Here is a 24,734-nt window from a genome sequence, read left to right on the forward strand (position 1 = left end):
ACGTCACTAATGTAACCCGCCGAGTCAGGCCCTCACAACCGCGCAGCTTGTGTGCCTGTCCGTGCGCTCTTTTGCTAGGGACAATATATGTATTCCATCTGTGATGCTGAATACCTGCGTAAGAACACTGTATGCCGTGCGATTCGGAGTGGAGTGGGGTATGGAAACGCTTCAAATTGATTGTTAAAATCGCTGAATGTAAACGAATGCGGAGCATTGCTCTCATACTAGAAATATATTTAACGAACTTTCCAGGGTTATTTCGTTGTGTAAATCCAGTTATAATAATCATAGAAAAATATAGACTATTTAAACATTGAGAAAACTTGCGTTTTTTTCTGCCAACTCGAATAGATTAAATTGTCAAATCCACTGATAGGACAGACGCACAAATATAAAAGACATAAATGTTTATTGAATATGCACCTTACAGTCTTGTTTAACTGTGAAAATTCGTTACAAAAGACGGGCTTTAATTTACGCAACAACGCATGGCATCCCGCATTTCCTTCTTCTCCTTGAGTCCTCACAAATATAACAATTTTTTTTTTTTTTTTTTTGGTCGGGCTTGGGCCTGCAAATCAAGTTGATTGATCGGACTCGGGTCGGGCTGGATTTTTTAGCTCCAAACTAAAAAAAAGAACATACGTATTTATACAGTCAAGGGGACTAAACATACAATCATCCTGCTTCATGTGGTGATGCGCGATAAATTATTTCTTACTGTTAACGTACCAAATCTTCTTTTATTGTCCTAACAGCAGGCTTTATTTCTTTTGATGGACATAAGTAAACTGGCATATTGACGCATTCACAAATCACACGATCTGTAAATTCGCTGTCAATAGACCCGTCGCACTCTACTCGCCGAATCGGTGTTGGATTTCGCGGTGAGGGTGGATTTTAATCATCGCGCATTCCTCCTCCGTGAAGTAAGGTGCCCGTGCCATCGTCACAAGTAGTGTTTGACTCTGGTCTCCGCCCCCTTTTATGTGAACGCGCAGTAACTCTGACTGGGTTGACACAGGTTCGACTAATCAACCTCATAATCAGCGTCGTAGCACCGATTGACCACAAACTAGACAACCAGGTTTTGTCAACTCTGGTTACCCGCTAGTAAACTGGATTACTTCTGGGGAGGTTGAACTCCGTTCGTAGTATAGGCCACTGGTGTAGCCAAATAGGTTAACTAATTGAAGCGTTCTAGCAGCAACTTTATTCTACAAGATCAAATCCAATCATGAACAAATGGCTTTTGTTTGATATTTACCATATTGGCCCAAATATAAGACGGCCCTGATTATAAGACGACCCCCTCTTTTTCAAGACTCAAGTTTGAAAAAAGACTTTTTAAACCCCAAATTAATTTTTATACAGAAAATAATTACAGTACATACGAAACAAATGATTATAACAATATATTTGAAAGAAAAAGCATGTTATTTTACCTCATTCAAATCTTAATATCTGAACATTTAAATATCTAAACTAAAGTGCAATCATACTCTTAAATGATTGGCTTCTGGTTTTTGAAAAGTAAATAAACCAACCAATAAAACAACAAAATTGCAACAACTGCATTAACCATCAAAGTGAAGTCTAACTGTAACTGTAGTCTTGAAACAAATCTGAATAAGGAAAAACCTTGCAATAAAATAATGCAATCTGGTTTAACATGAGAGTAGCTGAGATTTGTCATGACAGAACATCACTTCAATGATATCTGGCGCCATCTAGTGTCGTGAATGGGGAGAGTAGCTGAGATCTGTCATTACAGAACATCGCTTCAATGATATTTGGTGCCATCTAGCGTCGTGAATGGATATAATGTCTAGACCGCGAATATAAGACAACCCCCTCTTTTTCAGTCTTATTTCAATGCAAAAAACACTGTCTTATATTCGGGCCAATACAGTAATTCCTAAGCTTTACAAAAAAAAAAAGACTGAATCCACCTCACGATATGATGAATACAAGCACATGCATTTGCAAACATGCATCCTGTAAGGAGTTTTTTATTGCATATGTTACAGTTTTGTGCGAGTGCTTTGGTGAAATTATGAAGCAGCTGCTGTAATTTCATTCTACCATCAGATGTCACTGCTTCTTGTCACAGTGAAGCCTCAAAGTTTCGAATCATTTTTGAGGGAATAAGAAAAAAAGCCAATTTACGTCAGAAGACTTCGTTCGCCCATCACTAAAGTATTTATTTAACATAAACTTGCTTATCTTAACAACCTACTCCAAGGAAAATAAGAGAAAATGTAACAAATCGAAACCACAGTCAAGAGAAGCTTACTAGGGAAGGGAAACATGATGGCACAGAGCACATGGAAATTAGTGATGGGTCTTACTGTGTCGTGGATTCGGAGTGTGGGTCGAGTAATCCCAGAAGTATTTGTGGAGCACGTATCAATGTGTGTTTTCTTTAAGGCGAGTGACGTTTGAAGCCTCAGTGGATCAGGAAGTGGTCTGATAATTGTAGGGGGTTCATGAATATATAAGTACGGCAAAGGAGCTGCTCACAATTTGTGGGATTGTGTCTGTGATCTGGTTTGTGACTACAACTGCTATTTTCCTATAGAACCTGCGAGAAAGAACATTTTCTCCCATGTGTGAACATTTTGAGCTGATGAACTGGTCCAGGCGGTCCATTGCTTGCCAAGGAAACTTCCCCTGATGCCTCAAGGGAGCACACAAGCGACCGGGACCGCTAGCCCGGGCTTTTATCCTTGCGGTTATCGTGCGCTCTGCCAGCACAGATTTGAGTTGAGGGGGACCAATTGTGTCACTGGCGCAGATCAGAACTGGTTACACTGATCTGTCCCAATGAGATAAAGTGCAGGCCAAAAGTATTGGCACCCCTGCAATTCTGTCAGATAATGCTCAATTTCTCAAAAAAAAAAAAAAAAAAAAAAAAAAAAAAAACGATTGAAATTACAAATGCTTTGGTAGTAATACATCATTTATTTTGCTTGCAATGAAAAAAAACACAAAAGAGAATGGGGAAAAAACATTAAAAAGTTATCATTTTACACAAAACTCCAAAAATGGGCCGGACAAAAGTATTGGCACCCTTTGAAAAATCATGTGATGCTTCTCTAATTTGTGTAATTAACAGCACCTGTTACTTACCTATGGCACATAACGGGTGGTGGCAATAAGTAAATCACACTGACAGCCAGTTAATATGGATTAAAGTTGACTCAACCTCTGCCCTGTGTCCTTGTGTGTACCACATTGAACATGGAGAAAAGAAAGAAGACCAAAGAATTGTCTGAGGACTTGAAAAGCAAAATTGTGAGGAAGCATGGGCAATCTCAAGGCTACAAGTCCATTTCCAAAGATCTGAATGTTCCTGTGTCTACCGTGCGCAGTGTCATTAATAGGTGTAAAGCCCACGGCACTGTGGATAACCTCTCTAGATGTGGATGGAAAGGAAAAATTGACGAGAGATTTCAATGAAAGATTGTGTGGATGGTGGATAAAGATCCTCGACTAACATCCAAACAAGTTAAAGCTGTCCTGCAGTCCGAGGGTACAACAGTGTCAACCCGTACTATCTGTCGGCATCTGAATGAAAAGGGACTCTATGGTAGGATACCCAGGGCCAGGCTGGAGTTTACCAAAACTTACCTGAGAAAGCCAAAAATGTTTTGGAAGAATGTTTTCTGGTTAGATGAGACAAAAGCAGAGCTTTTTGGCAAACCGCATAAACATAGAGTTTACAAGAAAAAAATCAAGGCCATCAAAGAAAAAAACACGGTCCCCACAGTCAAACATGGCGGAGGTTCCCTGTTTTAGGGTTGCTTTGCTGCCTCTGGCACTGGACTGCTTGACCGTGTGCATGGCATTCTGAAGCCTGAAGACTACCAACAAATTTTGCAGCATAATGTAGGGGCCAGTGTGAGAAAGCTGGGTCTCCCTCAGAGGTCATGGGTCTTCCAGCAGGGCAATGACCCAAAACACACTTCAAAAAGCACTAGAAAATGGTTAGCGAGAAAGCATTGGAGACTTCTAAAGTGGCCAGCAATGAGTCCCATAGAACACCTATGAGAGATCTAAAAATGCCAGTGCCAGTTCAAATCTGAGACCTGGAGCAGTTGGCCAAAGAAGAATGATCTAAAAGTCCAGCAGAGCATCGTAAGAAACTCATTGATGAATACCAGAAGTGGTTGTTCGTAGTTATTTTGTCTAAAGGTTGTGCCACCAAGTATTAGGCTTAGGGTGCCAATACTTTTGTCCGGCCCATATTTGGAGTTTTGTGTAAAATGATAGGTTTTTTTTTTCATTCTCTTTTGTGTTTTTTCATCTCAAGCAAAATAAATGAAGATATAACTACCAAAGCATATGTAATTGCAAGAGAGGCACAGGAAATTATATAGTCTTATAGTGAGATACTTGTGCACGCCTGCCTCCTCCGTACCATGTGAATGAGCCCTCTTAAAAGCTGGAGAGATTGTGTCCAAGACGAGAAACCGACTTGTGTTCTGCCACAATACAGAAATTGATGTTTTTATATGACCAATTAAGTGACAAGCACACTAGATGTCCCATCTTTCTCCAATCTTTTGAAAGTACTTAACATATATCTCTTGCCCTATTTTATTTATTTAATCATTATGTGACATTATATTGTTAAAGTAAGCAATTGTAATAATGACAATATGCTTATACTAATACTCTACATTAACTTTACCCAACTGTATCTTGTAAAATAGATGATCCATCTCAATCAAGTGATGGTGTTTTCATTCATGTTGGCTTCCCATGAACCAAAAGGCCTCACAAACAGTTCAAATGTCGGTTTTGACTAGTTGGACCAGATGAATTCTCAAGAAATGAACTTTTTCCTGAACCAGTTGGATGAAAAGGTTCAAAGCGTCACAAGGCTTCATTTGCCCATCAGAAATGGAAATGTGACAATATGGGTGACAACCTGATAAGCAGTGTTGTTTTCGTTAACAATGATGATAACGAAACTATTCCGTCGACGAACAATTTTTTCATGACGATGACGTCACGACGAGCTAAAAATGTGGCTTGGTGGACTACAACATAATGGGACAAATGCCTGTTTTCGCATAAAGAGACAACAAAGAGATGTAAATGCAACATAGTTTGTCATATGTTCGCAATGCGTGACATTTTCATTTTGTACGTGGAGTACGTCAGCTTGAGATGTGCTGCACCTCTCCCTCCTCAACAAAGTTTAGGATGTGTGTCAAGCTAGGCTGTGGTCCATCTTGCTAGTTTGGAAACACCGTAAGATTTGTTTTCTTATTTGGGCAAGAGAGAATATACGATGCTGCTTTAGCTTGTAAATGTCTGTGCTGAGTGATCATCAGATGCTAAATGTAACTACGAGCGTCAGTGTAGCATTCGCGTTAGCATCAGCTTCAGAATGGCGAGAATCCTCTTTAAACAACCGGCAAGTCTATATAGAACCACTTGGCTTTTCTGATCAGTAAGTCTCGAGGACAACCAGTTGGCGTAATGGCATTTAGCTATTAACCCAAATTTAGCTATTTTGTCTGGTAAATGAGCAATTATTGGGAAATACTAACTGCTTGCAACTTCTGGCTAGTCTCTAAAAATAGCAACAACAAAAAAATCGCAGATGTTAAACACTCGGATAATATTTTTTACATACAGTTTGTGGCTTCCAGTTGGGTTTACTTAAAAAAAAATCAGATATACTGCTTTTCCTGCTGAGTGTGTATTGTCTACACCAAGTTGGCGTTGTCCTTGTAGACACTACAGTATGTTCTCGTCTATGTTCATCCGAAATTGCTGGAAACCCTTATTTATTTTTGGACTAAAAGTTTTTAATTTTACAGACGAAAACATTTTGAGTAACTGTCGACTAAAACTAGACGAAATTTGTATGAGATTTCGTCAACTAAAACTAGACGAAGACAACGAAAAACAACACTGCTGATAAGGACTACACAAAAACTGAGAGCTTATATAGACAGATGGGGGGTAATGAGAGAATGAGTCACAAAACAACAACAAATGCTTAAATTTTCAGAACATTTTCAGCAAAAGTCGGGATGATACTGTTTTACAGTGGAGAGCAATCACAAACAGCAAATTTGCAGGGAAGTTGTCAAGTGTCTAGAGAGAAATTACAGGAAAGTGAACAGCGAACAGTGGCCAGACCGCCTCAGGTCTGGGCTGAATTTGAGCATTGTTCGCCCATTTATGGAGCAGATGCTCCTGGTGATGGGGGATGCACACTCCAAATGGAAAGAAGCCCACATCCTGAGCAACATAACAGCTCCAAAGACAAAATGAGTCTTTGCAGTCCATCGGCTGCTCGACACGTTGCTTAATTTAAATTAGCCACGTGCCTATCAATGTCCTGTATACCCAGTTTAGTAGCAAGTGTGTCAGTGTTTGACATACTAAAATTTTAGTTTCTATCAAAGGTAAAGTTTAATTTAGAAATGTAAAAAAAGTATTAATAATCAAATTAATATAAAAAAAAAAAAATTAAAAATGGAAATGAGAGTTGACATTTCGAATGTACAATCATAGTCAAAATTAATAAAATATTTGATTGGGTCAAAAGATAAAATTGTTTTGTCAGGCATGTAAAGCCTGCAGATGTGTGTCACCATATCGCAAGCCCAGCCCTGGATGGGACAGCAATGGCAGGTGTTACAAATCGTCATTACCCAGCTATTATTTAGCCAGTCAGAGCTCTGGCACATCATTCGATCGCCTTTTTCAGTTTACTGGTAGTAGCCTTGTTGCGTTCATGACCAGTGTTTGTCGACCAGATCACTCACGTCTCATGTTTTCACAGAACCTCGCCTTCGCCTACCCCAAACCTCCCCTTATGCCCAGCTCTTTCCGACCCACAGCTTCCGACATCAACGCCTGTCTCACTGTTTCGCTGCCAAAGTTACCATTACTACCAACCACCGCCTTAACATGCCGTTAACAAGCCTGCTAATTTGAAAAAAAAATGCTGAGTATATGTAATAAAGTTCAAAATGGGAAAAATGAACGTTGGCCGGTCGGGTCTCAGGTGCAGTATGCATGTCGACTGATTGCACTCAAACCACGCTAGCTCAAGTAACAACTGTCTGTCAGTCAACAAGGTCCGTTTTCATCCACAAGTATTTTATTTCCTATGTATAAACAACTCATCTACCATGCCAGAGAAGCTTTCCCAGATAGCAGACCGACATTGAATAAACGCTGATTTTCCATCAAAATCATCGGTATGGTTGACATTGAAATTTTCGACAATAAACAATGTTGAATCAATGTAGCAAATACCGATGACACATGGCAGTGACGTTGAAACAACGTTGTTCTATGGCATGTCAGGCGATGGCTGGGTAAACATTGTTTTATAGTTGATGAACTAATACTGACAAATAGTTGGTTTATGATTGACCGGGAAATATGATTGACAAGTCATCGAGTTATGGATGAGCGGGAATTTTGGTTGAAAAATAGTTGTGTTCTTGGTTGACCTAGAAGACAGCGACTCACCTTGAACGGACTCCATTGGAAAGGCCTCATTTAAGGATAGCCATATTTAAAGGTTAGCCTGCTGCGCTTTTTCAGAGCCTTTAACAGCAATGATGTCTCACGGTAGTAATAAACCACGTTTGTCATTATTAATTTTATATAAAACCCTTTTCCTGACACAATGTGACAAAGTTGCCTGCATTTTAAGAAACTGCATTTACTATGATTGACATTCAAGCGAAGACCTACTTAGCTTGGATGTTAGCTAAGTAGAAGTTCAGGCAAACTAAATTCCTTTTCCAATTCAAGTACTAAAATCGCTAGATATTACACAATTGAGCCTAGTCTAAATTAATGTATTGAACACCAAGACAGTGTGGGCATTTTTCCATCGTAGCTTGCTCCATTCCCACATGTAGCCCTAATTTCATTTGAGATTGGTTGAGAAACTCACTTCGCCACAAAATACTGAAATACGTATGTTAAACTAACCCATGATCTCTGTTTGAATTCCACGATATCATGAATTAACTGTGAATGCCGTTTTGTTTGTATTCTTCAGATTCACTGAAGAGGCAGATGGGGATGGACGTGTCAGAATATGCATTCGCTGCTGTTGTGCAGAAGTTACGCTATATCCAGGACCATGTTGGTGGCAAGGTTCGCAGCGAAGCTCATCAGAGTGAAGAGGAGGCTTACGTTTGAAATACGTTTACTGAGCGTTATTAAAAATAATTTGAAATTTAAGTTTTAAATTTAAATTTTGAAGTTTTTATCTGTATTATTTATTCAGTATAATATTTTATCAGTCAGCCTACCTGTTTCTTCTGTCTGTAAATAAAGCAGGACCTCTAAATAAAGGCATATTTGAAAGCAGTAATAGTGTCATGCTTGAAAATGAAGGAAAACATAACATTAATTCAGCGTTGTTCCAATATTATTAATCATCGAAATGACGTTTTGGTTTTGTGAGGATTTCACTGTTGAAACAACATAAACTGATACTGCAAAAGTGATGACAAATCAACGTCGGGTGTCAATAATGATTCAATAATATAAGATCGACAGCGGAATGGTGATCCAACATCTTTTCAACGTCGGTCTGCTATGTATGTGAGCTATGGTTGCAAACAGTCCCGGATTGGGCGGGACATCCTGGAATTTAGGAAGTTCTGATAGGTAACCCCACCGGGTTATCCCGCCCAATCGAGGACTGCTGGCAACCCTATTGTGAGCATGTATGCGGTGTCAGAAGCATCTTCCTCACACTTCCTCCCCATTTTCAGCACTAACTTTGCATGCTTGAGGAAAATTAAATACTGCAGACATCGGCTCAGTGCTCTGTCTACATTGGGGCCAACTTCCACATCATCTCTTAGGGCCACAATTTATGTGCATCTAGCTACCGTGCCTTAGTCATTATTAGTCAAACGACATTAGATTATGTTTTGGGGGGATCAGGGGCAATAACATGTTGTTGATATCTTAATTGCGAAATGAATTAGGAAATTAATTAATTTGTGCCAGAAAGACAGTGATGACGTTTAGCCTTATATAGTGTTAGGGTCAGTCCAGAAAACAGGATTCTAGGGGATGTCACCTGGGCCCCCATTTAGGCCCACACCCCAAAAATCCTCCCATCTGAGGAGCTGAAAAAGTTTCTTGCTATAACTCGGTAATTCAACACAAAAAGTCTCTCAGCATGTGCATGTTTTCATCACTTCATATTTCATTAATTACAAAAGCATTAAAGGTCCACAATGTAGGAATAATGGCCAAAAATGGCACTTTGACTAGATCAAAACAATGACCAGCACAAATTGCCCTCCCCCTTCGGGTTGCCAAAATATTCACATTGGAGAACCTGTAGGAAAAGAACTTTAAGTGGTAAGTGACGAGTCCTCTGCAGAAAGTATATCTTATTTTCTATTTTCATGCAAGATGTTTTCAATATAATAATGCCAACATTTAGTATTGATGGTTAAAACAGCCATGATATGACGTCCGAGTTAGTTTATGTCACCATGACCAAAGTGAGGGAGGGTTACTATTCTCAATGTATCAGCACACTTCCAAAGAAATATAGAATTTGTTAATGCATTGACAGCATCCACAAAGACGATTTAATTGCCCCATCCATTTTAATTTTCATTTACCGACAAAATATATACACTGCTGGTCAATAGTATTGGCACCCCTGCAATTCTGTCAGATAATGCTGAATTTCTCCCAAGAAATGATTGCAATTACAAATGCTTTGGTAGTAATATTTTCATTTATTTTTGCTTGCAATGAAAAAAAAAACTAAAGAGAAGGGAAAATAAATTAAATGATTATCACTTTACACAACTCCAAAAATGGGCCGGACAAAAGTATTGGCACCCTTTGAAAAATCATGTGATGCTTTCCTAATTTGTGTAATTAACAGCACCTGTTACTTAACTGTGGCATATAACAGGTGTGGCAATAACTAAATCACACTTGCAGCCAATCATAATGGATTAAAGTTGACTCAACCTCTGCCCTCTGTCCTTGTGTGTACCACATTGAGCCTGGAGAAAAGAAAGAAGACCAAACAACTGTCTGAGGACTTGAGAAGCAAAATTGTAAGGAAGCACTGGCAGTCTCAAGGCTACAAGTCTATCTCCAAAGACCTGAATGTTCCTGTGTCTACCATGCGCAGTGTCATCAATAAGTGTAAAGCCAATGGCACTGTGGCTAACCTCCCTATATGTGTACGGAAAGGAAAAATTGATGGAAGATTTCAACGAAAGATTGTGTGGCTGGTGGATAAAGAACCTCGACTAACATCCAAATAAGTTCAAACTGTCCTGCAGTCCGAGGGTACAACAGTGTCAACCCGTACTATCCGTCGGTGTCTGAATAAAAAAGGGACTCTATGGTAGGATACCCAGGAAGACCCCACTTCTGACCCAGAGACATTAAAAAAGCCTGGCAGGAGTTTGCCAAAACTAACCTGAGAAAGCCCAAAATGTTTTGGTAGAATGTTCTCTGGTCAGATGAGACAAAAGTAGAGCATTTTGGGAAAAGGCACCAACATAGAGTTTACAGGGGAAAAAAATGAGGCCTTCAAAGAAAAGAACACAATCCCCACAATCAAACATGGCGGAGTTTCCCTGATGTTTTGATGTTGCTTTGCTACCTCTGGCACTGGACTGCTTGACCGTGTGCATGGCATTCTGAAGCCTGAAGACTACCAACATATTTTGCAGCATAATGTAGGGGCCAGTGTGAGAAAGCTGGGTCTCCCTGAGAGGTCATGGATCTTCCAGCAGGACAATAACCCAAAACACACTTCAAAAAGCACTAGAAAATGGTTCGCGAGAAAGCATTGGAGACTTCTAAAGTGGCCAGAAGTGAGTCCAGACCTGAATCCCATAGAACACCTGTGGAGAGATCTAAAAATGGCAGTTTAGAGAAGGCACCCTTCATATCTCAGAGACCTGGAGCAGTTGGCCAAAGAAGAAAGGTCTAAAATTCCAGCAGAACATTGTAAGAAACTCATTGATGGATACTGGAAGCGGTTGTTCACAGTTATTTTGTCTAAAGGTTGTGCTACCAAGCATTATGCTGCGGGTGGCAATACTTTTGTCCGGCCCATTTTTGGAGTTTTATGTAAAATGACAATGATTAAATTTTTTTTCATTCTCTTTTGTGTTTTTTCATTGCAAGCAAAATAAATGAAGATATTACTACCAAAGCATTTGTAAATGCAATCATTTTCTGGTAAGCATTATCTGACAGAATTGCAGGGGTGCCAATACTTTTGGCCAGCAGTGTACACGCGTTAAGACTTTATCTTTGCCTCAGTCAATGTATCCAAATGGCAAATTATGTAGCACAACCACAGCAAATGAATGCATATCCTGGTTTCCCTTCTCTTGTTGTCTTGAATACTTTGAGATCCGTAACAATGTTTATTTTTTTCCCTTGGGTGGTCAACATAATTCACACTCAATGTTCCCTCTAAGCTGCACGTGTGCGCAATCACTTACAACGGGATATTTGTGTTTTTCATTTTAAGTGGCCCAAATCAATTAAAAGTAAACTAACAAAAATGGCTCTGTAATTTCATCCTTTTAATAAGCCATGTAACTTGCTATGATCCGAGATTTTGAACAGTCGTGATACTGGTGTGTGGCCACAGCGTACACATCTCATGTTGCGCACAGTGGTCCTCAGTGTGCTCAGGGAGCTTGTGTGTCTGCTCATATGAAAAATTAGAGGAAAAATTGCTCAGACTGTTTGTCGAAGTTGGCGCAACCTTAGTTTACAAAACTGTACAGAGCTGTAGCAATCCAGAGAAAAACTGGAAACTGTTCTTGTGATTGGCTGATGATGAACACAGAAGCAAAACAGGAACACATTTGTGACGCGCACATCGTCTCTTAAAATGGGAACACCTCCACTTAACCATTGGGATCCGTTTTAGAAGTATTTCCAAAAAACATGCTCATTTAATGTCTATTGAAATATCATGGCCAATTCATGAATAATTGACGTGCAAATCCTACATTGTGCACCTTTAAAATGAATGCATAGTCTAAAGAAATATTAAGCTTGTTAATACATGAACTGAAAATACTGTAATGAGATTAGTTGAGAAATGGGTCATACACTAGCACACACAATAGAGTTCTGTAAAACATATTTAACTGGATTCCTCACCAATGACACTGTGTTCAATAGAACAATTAACATTTGAAAGTTCAAGCAGATGCAAGTGTAGGAGTGGGGGAAAATGTCAATGTGAATTTTGTGCTGATGGCTGAAGGCTGGCAATGTAATGGTTTTCAGCTGATCAGTGTGAGTAATGTACTTTGTTATAGTGTAGCTCTTGTAAGAAACATGATGTGTGGCTTAAACATAACCTAGATATAGCCACAGTGTAGCTTTAAAGAGGAAGAAGCAAAAAATAAATAAATAAATAAAAAGTGCGTGCGTTCAATGTCATTGATGTCCAGCCCAATACCTACTGAATAGCCACCTGCTCTGTGCTTGGTTTTCTTTTGGTAAGACAACTCAGCAGAATTACTAAACAGGTTAGCAGTACGTATTGGAAAATAACCTGTACTGTAACTCAGTTTTTCCTCCAAGTGTGCTTATTTTGCTTATCAATGAGGTGTGCATGACCTTCACTTTCCACTTCTTAATGACATTTCTCTGCACAATTTGGCCAATATTATCATACTAATAGGGCCACTGGCTAATATACATATTATTATAGTAAGACTAAACTGTGCACTAGTTAAAAACGGTTTGATTTTAGTAGTTGTTTTCCCTAGTAAACATTCATTCACTGGTAGCAGTCAACCAGTAGCGTGAATATGTCAATTAGTTTTGCCTTAACCCTTAAATACCTGCAACATGAAGTGATTATCAGCCGGCAATTATCTGCCGTGGCGCAGTTGGTAGCTTAAGTTGTCCTGGGACCGAAGGGTCAGCGGTTCGATTTCTGGCTATGACTGCCCACTGTCTAAGTGCCCTTGGGCAAGGCAACGAACCCAATGAAACATTTTTTTTCAAATTTGTAAAAAGAAAAGTCAAAATGAATATGTGTAATAAGCGCTCCGATATCTATAACCCTTGCTAAATCCTGTTTTTTTTTCTCATGGAACCTGCAGAAGGATGTGTTGACTTGCATCCATCATTTTTTTTACAGAAAGAAATGTCATAATTCTGAATTATTCTCAAAATCATGAAATTTTAGGTTTATCAAATGTGATAGATTTGGCAATAAAGGTTAACAGTAACGAGATGTCCCCGATCCGATCACGTGATCAGAAATCAGTTCGATCGGGCCATTTTTCAGAGGATCGGAATCGGGTGAAAAGGATCGGGTTTTTAATTTTTAGAAATATGTATTTACAAGGCCTAAAAAGTAACAAAAATAATCCAGAAACACTAGTGCAATGGCAAAAGAAAAATCTATACATTTTAGATTCCGCAACACTCCTGGAAAAAGTAGAAGAGGAAGTACTGTAAACGGTAGAGTACTGTAACATGTTTGGAGCTTTTGTTCAAATTAAATGAATAAATAAATTAAAAGATTTTTTTTTTATTGTATCGGATCGGGACCTGGTATCGGCAGATTCTCAAAATCAGGTGACTTGGACTAACAAAAATGCTACCATATAAATAAGACATGTTAGTAACATGTTGCCTTATTATGGTAGTTTTTCCGACTAGTTGCACTAATGCCATAGCCATCGAAGGCAGAACATATGAGAAAAAAATGTTAATACTATCACAACCGTGCTACCAGTGCACTCCAGTGGTTCTGCAACGGCAATGAAGAAGTGTTGACAAAGGGCGTGCTAGTACAGTTCATAGACCATCAAAGACAACAAATGCGTGCTCTAACTGTATTGCATATTCTAGAGTTTGCTTTAGAAGATCGGCAAAGCCTTGTACTTCACCCGAATGAATACTGCGGATAGGGGAAGCTGTTTAGACTGCTAAATTCCAGTGCACCAACAAATGGAGCTTAAGTGTGCGTAAATGCGCACTTCATATTGGACGTCTTGATCTAGTTTAGTGCAGCGGCTCGGTAGTATTACTCACATCCAGGATAACGGAGATCCCTCTCCGCGGTTCCGGAGCGAAGAACTGCTCTTGGGCAACTGCCACCTCCTCCTTGCTGGAGGCGTACTCCCGGCTGGAGATGTTCTTGTTGTCGCTCATTTTGGTGACGATCCAGCGGACGAGCCCGTCAATTCCACCGGGCTGGGCGCCGCTGTTTCCGGACTGAGCTGCCGTTTCGGACTCGCTGTCCTGACCGGCTACGAGCTTGGTCTGTTCGCGGCTTTCTTGGGCTCGAAGTTTGGCTTGTTCTTTGTTCAGCAGTTTGTGGACTCCGTCCCTGCAGTAGCGCGCTGCCTGCTCACACATCCTTTTGCTCCGGAGCGCTCATGCTGCGCTCAATGGGGGCGAAGACCCCCCGCCCTCAAACCCCCCTTACCGGTTACATCACAACCCCACCCTAAAACAGATTACTGTAAAGTATTCACTATTCATTTCGCTGCTATTGTGCTTTTAAATTTGGTATAATGTGCAGTAAGTCATTTACAAGCAGATCTGTCATCTCTGGACCATGCAGTGGTCAAAAGGTTGGGTTCTTCTAGTAAGTTTTATAATTGTACTTTTGCTTAACCACATACAACATAAAAGAAAATGCTAACAACTGCATCTGTTATTCAACCCATTATATGGCAAGTGACAATGTTTGGTTTGTAATTTGTAGGTTTTGGGGGAAATTACATTAATAATATAAGTAGTAAAAAAGACCTGGCGTCCACTTACATGGACGTCATATGTATCATGTAGGCCACAATACAGTGATTCCTCGTTTTTGCAGTTAACGGGGACCAGAACCTGCCGCAATAAGTGGAAAACCGCGAAGTAGCACCCCCGTACCAATTTTTTTTTCTTTGCGTTCAATGTATTTATTCAGATTTTGCATTGGAAAGAGATACATGTAAGTAATGTTTTTTTCACTTTTTTCCCCAAAGTATAAATTTAAAAATACTTTTATGTATATTGTATATATATTTTAAGAAATGGTTTTTAAGCACTTCAAATGTTAATGATTATAAGTTTTAAACATGTTACCGTCCCACCGAATTATTTTTACACAAGAATAAAGAATGAAAATGCTTGTCTTTATTAAATGTTTCATTGAGTGAGTGCACTCAAATCCGCTCAATCTGCTCACTTACATAGTTGCTACAGCAACTGTTTAAGTTAAACGATGATTGACACATGTGGCGCTTTGAAACTTCGGGTTCCAGGTGTCTGTGGTTAGATCAAACATTAAAAGTCTGTCAATCATTGTTAACTTTAATCAGCAGCTCCAGTAGAATGCGAGAGTGAAACTACGTGATAGGCTCTGGACAGCTCATCTGTATTTATGTATTAATTTTTTTTTTTTTAATTGAAAAAAAAAAAAAAAAAAAAAAAAAAAAAAAAAAAAAAAAAAGTAGTGTGGGATCACTTACAAGTATGGCCTAAATGACCCAAAATGTGATGTCCACATGTGTGGACGCCAGCTCTCAATTATATATAATCATTAATGTATTCATAAATACACTTTTAAGTTAATGAAAAAAATAAAACAAAAAAATAAAATGAATAAAAACAAAAATGCACGGGAATGCTCCCCTGCATTTTTGTGTAAGAGTCGGAAGATGTGTGAAATACTATGAAGAAAAAAAAAATCCTTGCATTGACGATGGACGTCCGTTCTTTTAAAATTGGAGGAATGGCTGTACTCTTGTTTTATTGATATCACTGCCAGCCTCAATTAGCCAAAATGTATTGAACTTCAAGTGTCGTCAATGGCAAGCCCTGAGTTAAAGGATTGTCTTATAAATGGTTAAAGTAATACTGTATTTAAAAAAAAAAGGCACATTATGATGCTTGCCTTATTTATTTCCTGTTTAATGTAACGACATATGCACCGATACTTCACAAGTGAATAATGACATGAATGTCAAGCAGTCATGGTGTCAAATGATCCCCAACACACCCAAGAATTATTTCACCAAGCAGCTCCCGTTTTGTACTTTTCCAACTGATGCCACTGTTAGGAAAGTCAACCTATATCTTCTTTGAAACGTATGCAAACGTTTTAAAAGACATACTGTAAATAGTTAGATCAGCGACAATCATGTAAGGAAATTACTGCCCCTCCGAACACTCGCGCACACGAACAAGTATTTTACTAGGATGAAAAGACACGAACGCCCCCGTGTGGCCATTAGTCATGCAAGCAGGTGCAAATACAAGTTGCTTCTTGGATGCATTTTTGTGAATGCGGTTTTATTTTTCTTGCAAGTTGTAGGCTCCTCTATGTCTCAATTTCACCTCCAGTTTGATGGATGAAAATTGTTTTATGTTCTTTCTCTATGCAGCCCATCACCAGATGACCCATTTGGTAGTTGGAGGCAAACCTTGGGGTCGGCGAACAGTTTTTGGGGATTATTTTGGGCCAGCATTGCCCATTTGTACAGCCATATACTGTATGTAAATATATGTATGTCTGTGTGTTTGTATATATGTATACAGGAGGTGACTAGGATAACTCTAGCAGGTTTCCTTTCAAGTAATAAATCCATGAGGTTTTACTCTGTCCCTCTGTGCATTGGTTAGAGATGGTCAGTTTGCCAATACTTGGCCCTGGTGATCCTCCTTCAGGGGCCACAAAGTACACCTGGATGGCCTGTGTTTTTTTAGAGAGGATAGTGTCAGCTGCTTTGACCGTAAAACAGGGGTTGTCCACCTGGGGGAAATACCATCTTTTAGTTATGTTATATTTCACAGCAATACACATAATTTTTAAGAGGGTGCTTGCAATTACTTGCAAGTCAAGTCATATACAAATACCTGGAAAGAAAAGACAGTAGTCTGCAAGAACACATTTTTGAAAGGGATAGAGATGCTCCGGCCAGTCCTAATGTTGAATGGGCCTTGTGTTTTAGCAGGCAGACCTTCTCCGTGTAACAGGAAGATGTATTCCCCGCCAATTCCAGAACTAAGCTGGAGCTGGCCTTTCACTTCTCCAAGCTGATAAGGCTCAAAACAAACCTCCACACTGACTTGAGATCCAGTCTGGTTACCTGGCAAGGCAGCCACAGTCTTGTTCACAAGGAAGGCTGGGCAGTCAATCTGCAATACAGTGAGAAGAGAACAGGAAAGAGAAACAAAAGCTGTGGTTGAATTTCTTCAAAGGAGAAATGTTATCCATTGATTTAGAATTGAAAGCAGTTACCAAGGGTCTGTACAACTCTAACTAGAGATGTCCCAATCCGATAATTGGAACGGATCGAACGCCGATATGGGCAAAAAAATGTGCATCAGTACCGGATCGGCCGACACGGAAACATTCCAATCCAGACTTCCGATCCAGTTTTTTTTGAAAGTCCGGTTTTCCAGCGCACCAATTTACATAATCCATTCCAGTTTTTGCTTCGGTTTCCCTAAAATCCGGTCCGCATTTTACGGCACACCTTCAACAAACTACATTACCGTCTCCCAATTTACCGAGAGACTTTATCGGTAAAAATGTCAGCTGTGTGGGATCATTTCACCATAAAGGACGACAAAGACGAATAGGCAGAGTGCAACATATGCCACAATAAAGTCAAGCGTGGTTGTAAAGCTGTAGAAGTTTTAATACAACCAACCTAATCACGTATTTAGCGAAATACCATCACAAACAATATAAGGAGTATGTTAAGAAAACCGAAGACAAAAAGCAAGGTCCTACGCAATTAACACTGGCAGAAACTTTTGCTATGCGTGACAAACTGGCACTCGACAGTCCCAAAGCCCAGGGAATAACAAGAGTCATTGCCGAAGAATTCATTTTGCATGACGAGCCATTATCTCTCGTGAGTAAAGACGCACCATCCAACACATAGAACCACGGTACAACATGCCCAGCCGTCATTACATCCTTGAGCGATTCGGCCGTGGAAGATTCGAGAACGATTCACAAACATCCAAATTCCGATTATTGAAATATGCTAAGTGAAGCGGAACTAATACACAGCGCGGTCTTCGGGACGGAATGAGAAACTGACCGCATTGCGTCCCGAAAGTAAACATCATGCTTGTCATAGACCCGGGTAATGCCAATGTTCAACTCACGGCTTTAGCTCAACTCATGCCGCTGGATAAAAAACACAAGAATACCTGACTGCTGCTGACAGCCGCTACAAACTACGTCAACGTCGTTTTACTGATGATAATAGTTATCATATGTATATAGAACTAAGATGCAAAACGACAGACTCGACTGCGTTAGCAACATTGAAGTATTGAAAACTAGATGCGTTAGTAAACAGGCGCCATCTTAAAGCAGAAGACTTCCCTAGTAGGCTGTTGTGAACCTTCCAAGCGAACCTAATTAACTTTTTATCTAAAATACTCCTAAATCGGCAAAATCTTTTCTTAAATCTATCTTCAAAACAGTTTTAAAACGTTCACATGTCGAAAGTAGACAGAAGGGAAATTATGGAATAAGGGGAGCAATTTTAACAGCTTTAACTGTTGATTCGCAAAATTAAATGAATTGAATGTAGTTTAAAGCTGCTGATACAGAATAGGGACTTTAGTATTTTATTTACTGTTTTAAAATATTTAAAGCATCTAATAGCTTGGGGGGGTTTGTGGGATTTTCCACTGAGGTTGTTTGTGTGTTTTGCTTTTTTAAGACAGTTTGCAATATTATTTGCACATTTTACTGACTGACTATGCCATTTCTGTTTGTTATTTATAATGTTTTGTGTAGGGTTGTTCCGGTAATGTTTTTTTTTGCTCCCGATCCGATCCCGATCGTTTTAGTTTGAGTATCTGCCGATCCCGATATTTCCCGATCCGATTGCTTTTTTTTTTTGCTCCCAATTCAATTCCAATCATTCCCGATAAGTTTTCCCGATCATATACATTTTGGCAATGCATTAAGAAAAAAATGAATAAAACTCGGACGAATATATACATTCAACATACAGTACATAAGTACTGTATTTGTTTATTATGACAATAAATCCTGAAGATGGCATTTATATTATTAACATTCTTTCTGTGAGAGGAATGCACAGATAGAAACTTGTGACTTTGTATATTGTGACTAAATATTGCCACCTAGTGTATTTGTTGAGCTTTCAGTAAATGATACTGTAGCCATGCCCCAATGCATGATGGGAAGTGGAACCATGACTGTGCGTAGTGCTACCAATTGATATATTTTCTCTGCGTTGGGAAATAATATAAGGTGTTAAGAAAAAGATCAATTGCTACCTTGCTTCTGCACATTGCAACCCGTGATATTTCTAATCATAGGGAGAGGGACTGCAAGGCTTTATCCAATTAAAAAAAAGTTCATAAGGCTGCCAAAATTCACTCTACTCATTTTACGCTGACTATTATCTCTCTATATAGGTGAAAAGGCGCCATTACAGATTGAGCTCGACAATGCGTGAGTGGCTTGTGCAACGCATGCATTAATTGTGTTAAATATATTAACGTGATACATTTAAAAAAAAAGTAATTACCACCGTTATTGGGATAAATTTGATAACCCTACCTTCAAGGCCGGCCCAGCCTATACGCAGACTATGCAGCTGCTTAAGGCCCCTGAACACTAGGGCCCCCCCAATTTGGCAACCTCATTTTATACATTGTTAATAGAGCATCATGAATAATGCGGTCATTGCCGTTTATCTATACAAACATCCATTTTCTTGTCATTACAATCTGGCAACCTGGGGAGTGACGTTGAACCTGCTTTAAACTGTATATACTTTATTTGCTGTTGTGATATTTGACGTTCACTTTATACAAGAGTTGTGTACTATTGTACTGGTTGTGACAGTAAAGTACATTGTGAGACTGTGAAATTGTTTAATTTATATTCTTTTTTGTTTACTACAGTTTGCTTTGACTTTTGTGAGTTTTAATACTTGATTACAAGCTTAAAAATTTAAAAGTTCTTCCTTAACTTCTTTTCCTCTTTTAGAAAAAGGGTTGGCGCCATCTACTGTACGTACTGACAATCATTTTGGGTGAGAAGTATGAAGTATGCAGTGCAACAAAATCTGATTAATATACAAAATATGGACGTATGGGTTGGATTGCATGTATGGGTTTCACAGTACACTGTGACGAAATGGTGGGCCAAAAATATGGGCCCCTTGGCATTATTTTGCTTAGGGCCCCCAAATGGCCTGGGCCGGCCCTGCCTACCTTAAGCCTAAACTAAAGACTCTGGATGAGTGGACCATATTATGTCTGTAACCTTAAATACAATTAGAAAGCGATTTAATTAAAAAATATATATTAAAAAAAGGCATGGCCGATATTTTTTTGCCGATCCCGATACTTTGAAAATGACGTGATCGGACTAGTTTTGTGTTTGTCACTGAATAAACAGGTCAGTTTCTTGTTACCAACCGTTGTGTGTTATTCAGTCTCACCTAATTCAGCTGGCTAGTTGTTATCAAGAGTACTAAAACCCATACAAAATGAGTCTGACAACTAAGTAAGGAGGCTAAATAACCTTAAACTTTAATACATGCTCAGATAGGCCGGTATCGGTATCGGCCAGTATCGGTATCTGATCGGAAGTGCAAAAACCTGGATCGGGACATCCCTAACTCTAACTGCTGGCCATTCTGTGCTGTCCAGCCCTACTCGGTGTCAGGTTTTGAAGTCTGCCCGTTTACTGCAGAACAGCGCAGGCTAACATGGTTTCATGAAAATACCCCAAAAATAATTAATTGTAGAATTATATATGATCTTTATTCGGGAATCACACATGGTGTCCATAGCACTAAAACCAACAGAAAAAATACATAAGAAAACACAGGAAGAAACAGAAACTAAAAAAGAAAACATTAAAAATGCACAAACTATCAGTGCACAACAAACAGGCTTTTATGCCAACGGCGCCACAATCTTGACCTACATTTTTTTTTTCATTAAAATATTATTTTCAGATTAATTTAATCGACACATGAACTTGTACATCTGATTTCTTAATAGCGCTTTATATGTGGGTAACCTAGAACTGACAAATAATTGGCTGGTGCTGTACCATCTATGCACAAGCAATACCAGCCTCAAGGCATCATTATAGGCTACATTTAGCCTCTGCATGGATTTAGCAAAGTACCTGGTCCACATGTGAGCGGTGTAAAAGGGTGTGCAGTATGCCCTGAAGTTTACTGCATTGACGATGAATGTCCCTGTCACCTGACAAATCAGCAGTTATAAAGTGGCTGAGATATTTAGCCTCATTACAAACATTTAGCCATTTTTTGTCCAGAAAGAACTGGGGGAATACAGCCACTCTATCTTCTTTAGAGTGTACAATCATAATGTTACTTTTCTCTGCATTGTATTTGAGATCATATTGGGCATCAAACGAAGAACATAATGAGAGTAACTCCTGTAAGCCAGCACTGCATGGAGAGAGCACCACCACATCATCCGCATACATAAGATGGTTAATGACAGTGCTTTCTATAACACAGCAAGTGTTACACTTATTGAGACGGCTGGACAAGTCGTCCATTTAAAAATTGAACAAATATGGTGAGAGTATTCCTACCTGTCTTACACCATTACTTACTTTGAAGCAAGAAGAGAACGGGCTACTCCATTGAATGTGAACAAGTTGATTTGCATACCAGAAAGCTACAATACATATGATATATTTGGGCACCCCCCTTTGTGTCAACATTAGAAAAAAATTGCTGTGATTAATTCGATCAAAGGCTTTCGATGATTCAATAAAGCATGAAAACATTGTTGAGTTCACGCTTTGATACTTAAGTAACAGTTCCTTCAACACAATAATAGAATAGAATAGAATAGAATAGAATAGAATAGAATAGCCTCTTCATTGTCTTGCCAAAATCAAGCGTTTAAGGGGGGCAGCCTCTCGTGCAAGTTTGAGAAATTAATTTCACGTGCAGAATCCTGCGGAGGTGAGAACATTTGTGTAGGCTACATATAAAAAGATGGCCCGTCCTCAGCGGTCGAGGATAGCCTGTGGTAAAGTCACACAGCAATTTAACACCGGACTCAGCCACAGCCTATGTTCCCTCTAATTTTTCATGTGTTTGAGGCTATGTCTACACCCAGCATTTTTTTTTTTTTTTTTTTTTTTAAACCGAGGATCCTGCCCTAATACGGAGAGAAAAAATAATTACATCCACACAGCACGTTTGTAGGAAAAAAAAAGCTTCCACAGCCAACCGCATTCATTCATTTTTAGTTACATTCATAACATTGGGTGAAAAATAATTGTCCATATTACCTCCATCCTTTGCATGTGTTCTTCAATATGAAGCACTGCAAGAGTGAAGTATGGGGGTGGGTCAGTGGTGCTGTGGGGCTGTTTCGCTTCCAAAGGCAATGGGAACTTTGTTAGGGTGCATGGCATCATGAATGCTTTAAAATACCAGGACATTTTAAATCAAAATCTGTTGCCCTCTGCCCGAAAGCTGAAGATGGGTCATCACTGGGTCTTTCAGCAAGACAATGACCCTAAACATATGGCCAAATCTACACAGAAATGGTTCACCATGGTTCACTCAAGCTCCTCCCATGGCCATCTCAGTCCCCAGACCTCAACCCCATTGAAAACCTGTGGGGTGAGCTGAAGAGGAGAGTAAAGAGGAGAGGACTCAGGTCTCTGGATGATTTAGAGAGATTCTGCAGAGAGGAATGGCTGAAGATCCCTCTTTCTGTCTTTTCCCATCTTGTGAAACATTATAGGAGAAGATTAGGTGCTGTTTTGTTGGCAAAAGGGGGTTATACAAAGTATTAACACCAGGGGTGCTAATAATTGTGACACACATTTGATGTCAAATAAAAATGTCTTTATGTGGGATTTTTTCCCCACTGAATAATTGCACTTGTATTAAAGGTTGGATTTTTCTCTTTTTTTTCTGTTAAGGTCCCATATTATTTAAAAAAAAAAAAATATTAGAAGCTAAAAAACACATAATTATTATAAATCCAATAATGATGGAGGGCACTGTATGTCATATGGGCCTGCTTTGGCCTGGATAAGGTCCTGTTGTGGCATGAGTGAGTCAATAAGTAGTTGATAAATGAACAGTGTTGGGAGTAACGCCTTTACGTAACGGCGTTATTTTTTTCAGTAACGGGGTAATGTAACTAATTACTTTTTCCGCCGTTACCGTTACTGACGGTCAAAAGCGGTGCGTTACTTACTCTGAATAAACTGAAGAAACTACCAGCCGTGTCGAGTCGACTCTCTGCTCTGTTGATTTATCATCCAAGACTTGGGGTGTGTTCAGGTTCGAGAATAGCGCACGTACTTCTGACTCCAAGCTGTTTGTCCCTGCTCATTCAATTAGACAATGCTTTCCAAAGTTTGGTAACGTTTCTGTGTTTGCTACACCTGATGCTAGCCTCGTTCCCATCTCCCACTGTCAGCCAGCAATAATTCTGCTTCCATCTTGAGGACGCCAGACGCTTTGAAGGTGACGTGAATTGTCGGGAAACTAGCCTACCTGAATGCAGCCCCTGGAGAGATGCGATGGAAGTGATTGTGATTGGCTGAGGGTTAGAGTCATGTGTCGTGGTAAGCCAATCAGAGCCGGTGATTTCACAAGCAAACCGGAACAGCACGTGCGGCAAACACACACACACAAAACAGATGCATAGGGTAGGGATGACGGAGCGTTCAGAAGAAAAATTGTCCTTTAAGAGGTAGAGATATAGACACTATTTCAAGTTTGTCGAAATTAAAAGAAAGAACCTGCATTTAATGTGTAATTTATGTCCCGGGGCAATGCTTTTGTCGACATCTGTGGTAAGCAATTCAAATCTGCTGAAGCACCTAACAAGTTAACTACCTGTCTGTTCTTCTCTATTCCACTGACTCAAATACTGCTCAGAAAATTTGTAATTCTTTGACATACAACAAGTTCCTTTTAAAGTAACGGAAATAGTTACTTTCCCTGGTAACTAGTTACTTTTACTATAGAGTAATTCAATTACTAACTCAGTTACTTTTTGGAAGAAGTAGTGAGTAATGTAACTCATTACTTTTTAAAGTAACGTGCCCAACACTGTAAATGAAACAATGAACAACCACAATGGGAGTACAGTGAGGACAGTAAGTATTTGAACACCCTGCTATTTTGCAAGTTCTCCCACTGAGAAATCATGGAGTGGTCTGAAATTTTCATCATAGAAGCATGTCCACTGTGAGAGAGAGAATGTATTAAAAAAAAAATCAGTAATCACAATTTCTGATTTTATAACCATTTATTTGTGTGACACAGCTGCAAATAAGTATTTGAACACCTGAGAAAACAAATGTTAATATTTGGTACGGGAGCCTTTCTTTGCAATTACAGAGGTCAAACGTTTCCTGTACTTTTTCACCAGGTTTGCACACACTGCAGGAGGGACCTCGGCCCCTCCTCCACACAGATCTTTTCTAGATCAGTCAAGTTTCCTGGCTGTCGCTGAGAAACACGAAGTTTGGGCTCCCTCCAAAGGCTTTCTATTGAGCTTACATCTGGAGACTGGCTAGAACATGCTAGAACATTGATATGCTTCTCACAAAGCCACTCCTTGGTTCTCCTGGCTGTGTGCTTCGGGTCATTGTCATGTTGGAAGACCCAGCCAAGCCAGTCTTCAATGCTCTGACTGAGAGAAGGAGATTGCTCCCCAAA

The 24,734-nt window shown here is 39.5% G+C and overlaps 2 protein-coding genes across 5 annotated transcripts in view; both read right to left on the reverse strand.

Moving 5' to 3' along the window:
- The window catches only part of necab2 (N-terminal EF-hand calcium binding protein 2), a 215,559-nt gene extending 201,107 nt beyond the window's left edge, over window positions 1–14,452 (reverse strand). Inside the window, exon 1 of the mRNA XM_057836566.1 lies at window positions 14,077–14,452. Coding sequence (XP_057692549.1) covers window positions 14,077–14,403 — 327 coding nt within the window. The 5' untranslated portion in view covers window positions 14,404–14,452. The remainder of the gene's footprint in view (window positions 1–14,076) is intronic.
- Window positions 14,453–15,662: 1,210 nt separating this feature from the next.
- Window positions 15,663–24,734, reverse strand: part of hydin (HYDIN axonemal central pair apparatus protein) — a 166,371-nt gene continuing 157,299 nt past the window's right edge. For 3 of the 4 annotated variants that reach the window (XM_057837183.1, XM_057837184.1, XM_057837182.1), the window contains 2 exons: window positions 16,897–17,178; window positions 15,663–16,792 (listed from right to left, as the gene is read on the reverse strand). In XM_057837183.1, coding sequence (XP_057693166.1) covers window positions 16,586–16,792; window positions 16,897–17,178 — 489 coding nt within the window. In that variant the 3' untranslated portion in view covers window positions 15,663–16,585. The remainder of the gene's footprint in view (window positions 16,793–16,896; window positions 17,179–24,734) is intronic. The other variant, XM_057837185.1, reaches the window with a different exon arrangement.

The sequence above is a fragment of the Corythoichthys intestinalis genome, chromosome 5, assembly GCF_030265065.1.
Source record: "Corythoichthys intestinalis isolate RoL2023-P3 chromosome 5, ASM3026506v1, whole genome shotgun sequence".
Taxonomy (NCBI): Eukaryota; Metazoa; Chordata; class Actinopteri; order Syngnathiformes; family Syngnathidae; genus Corythoichthys; species Corythoichthys intestinalis.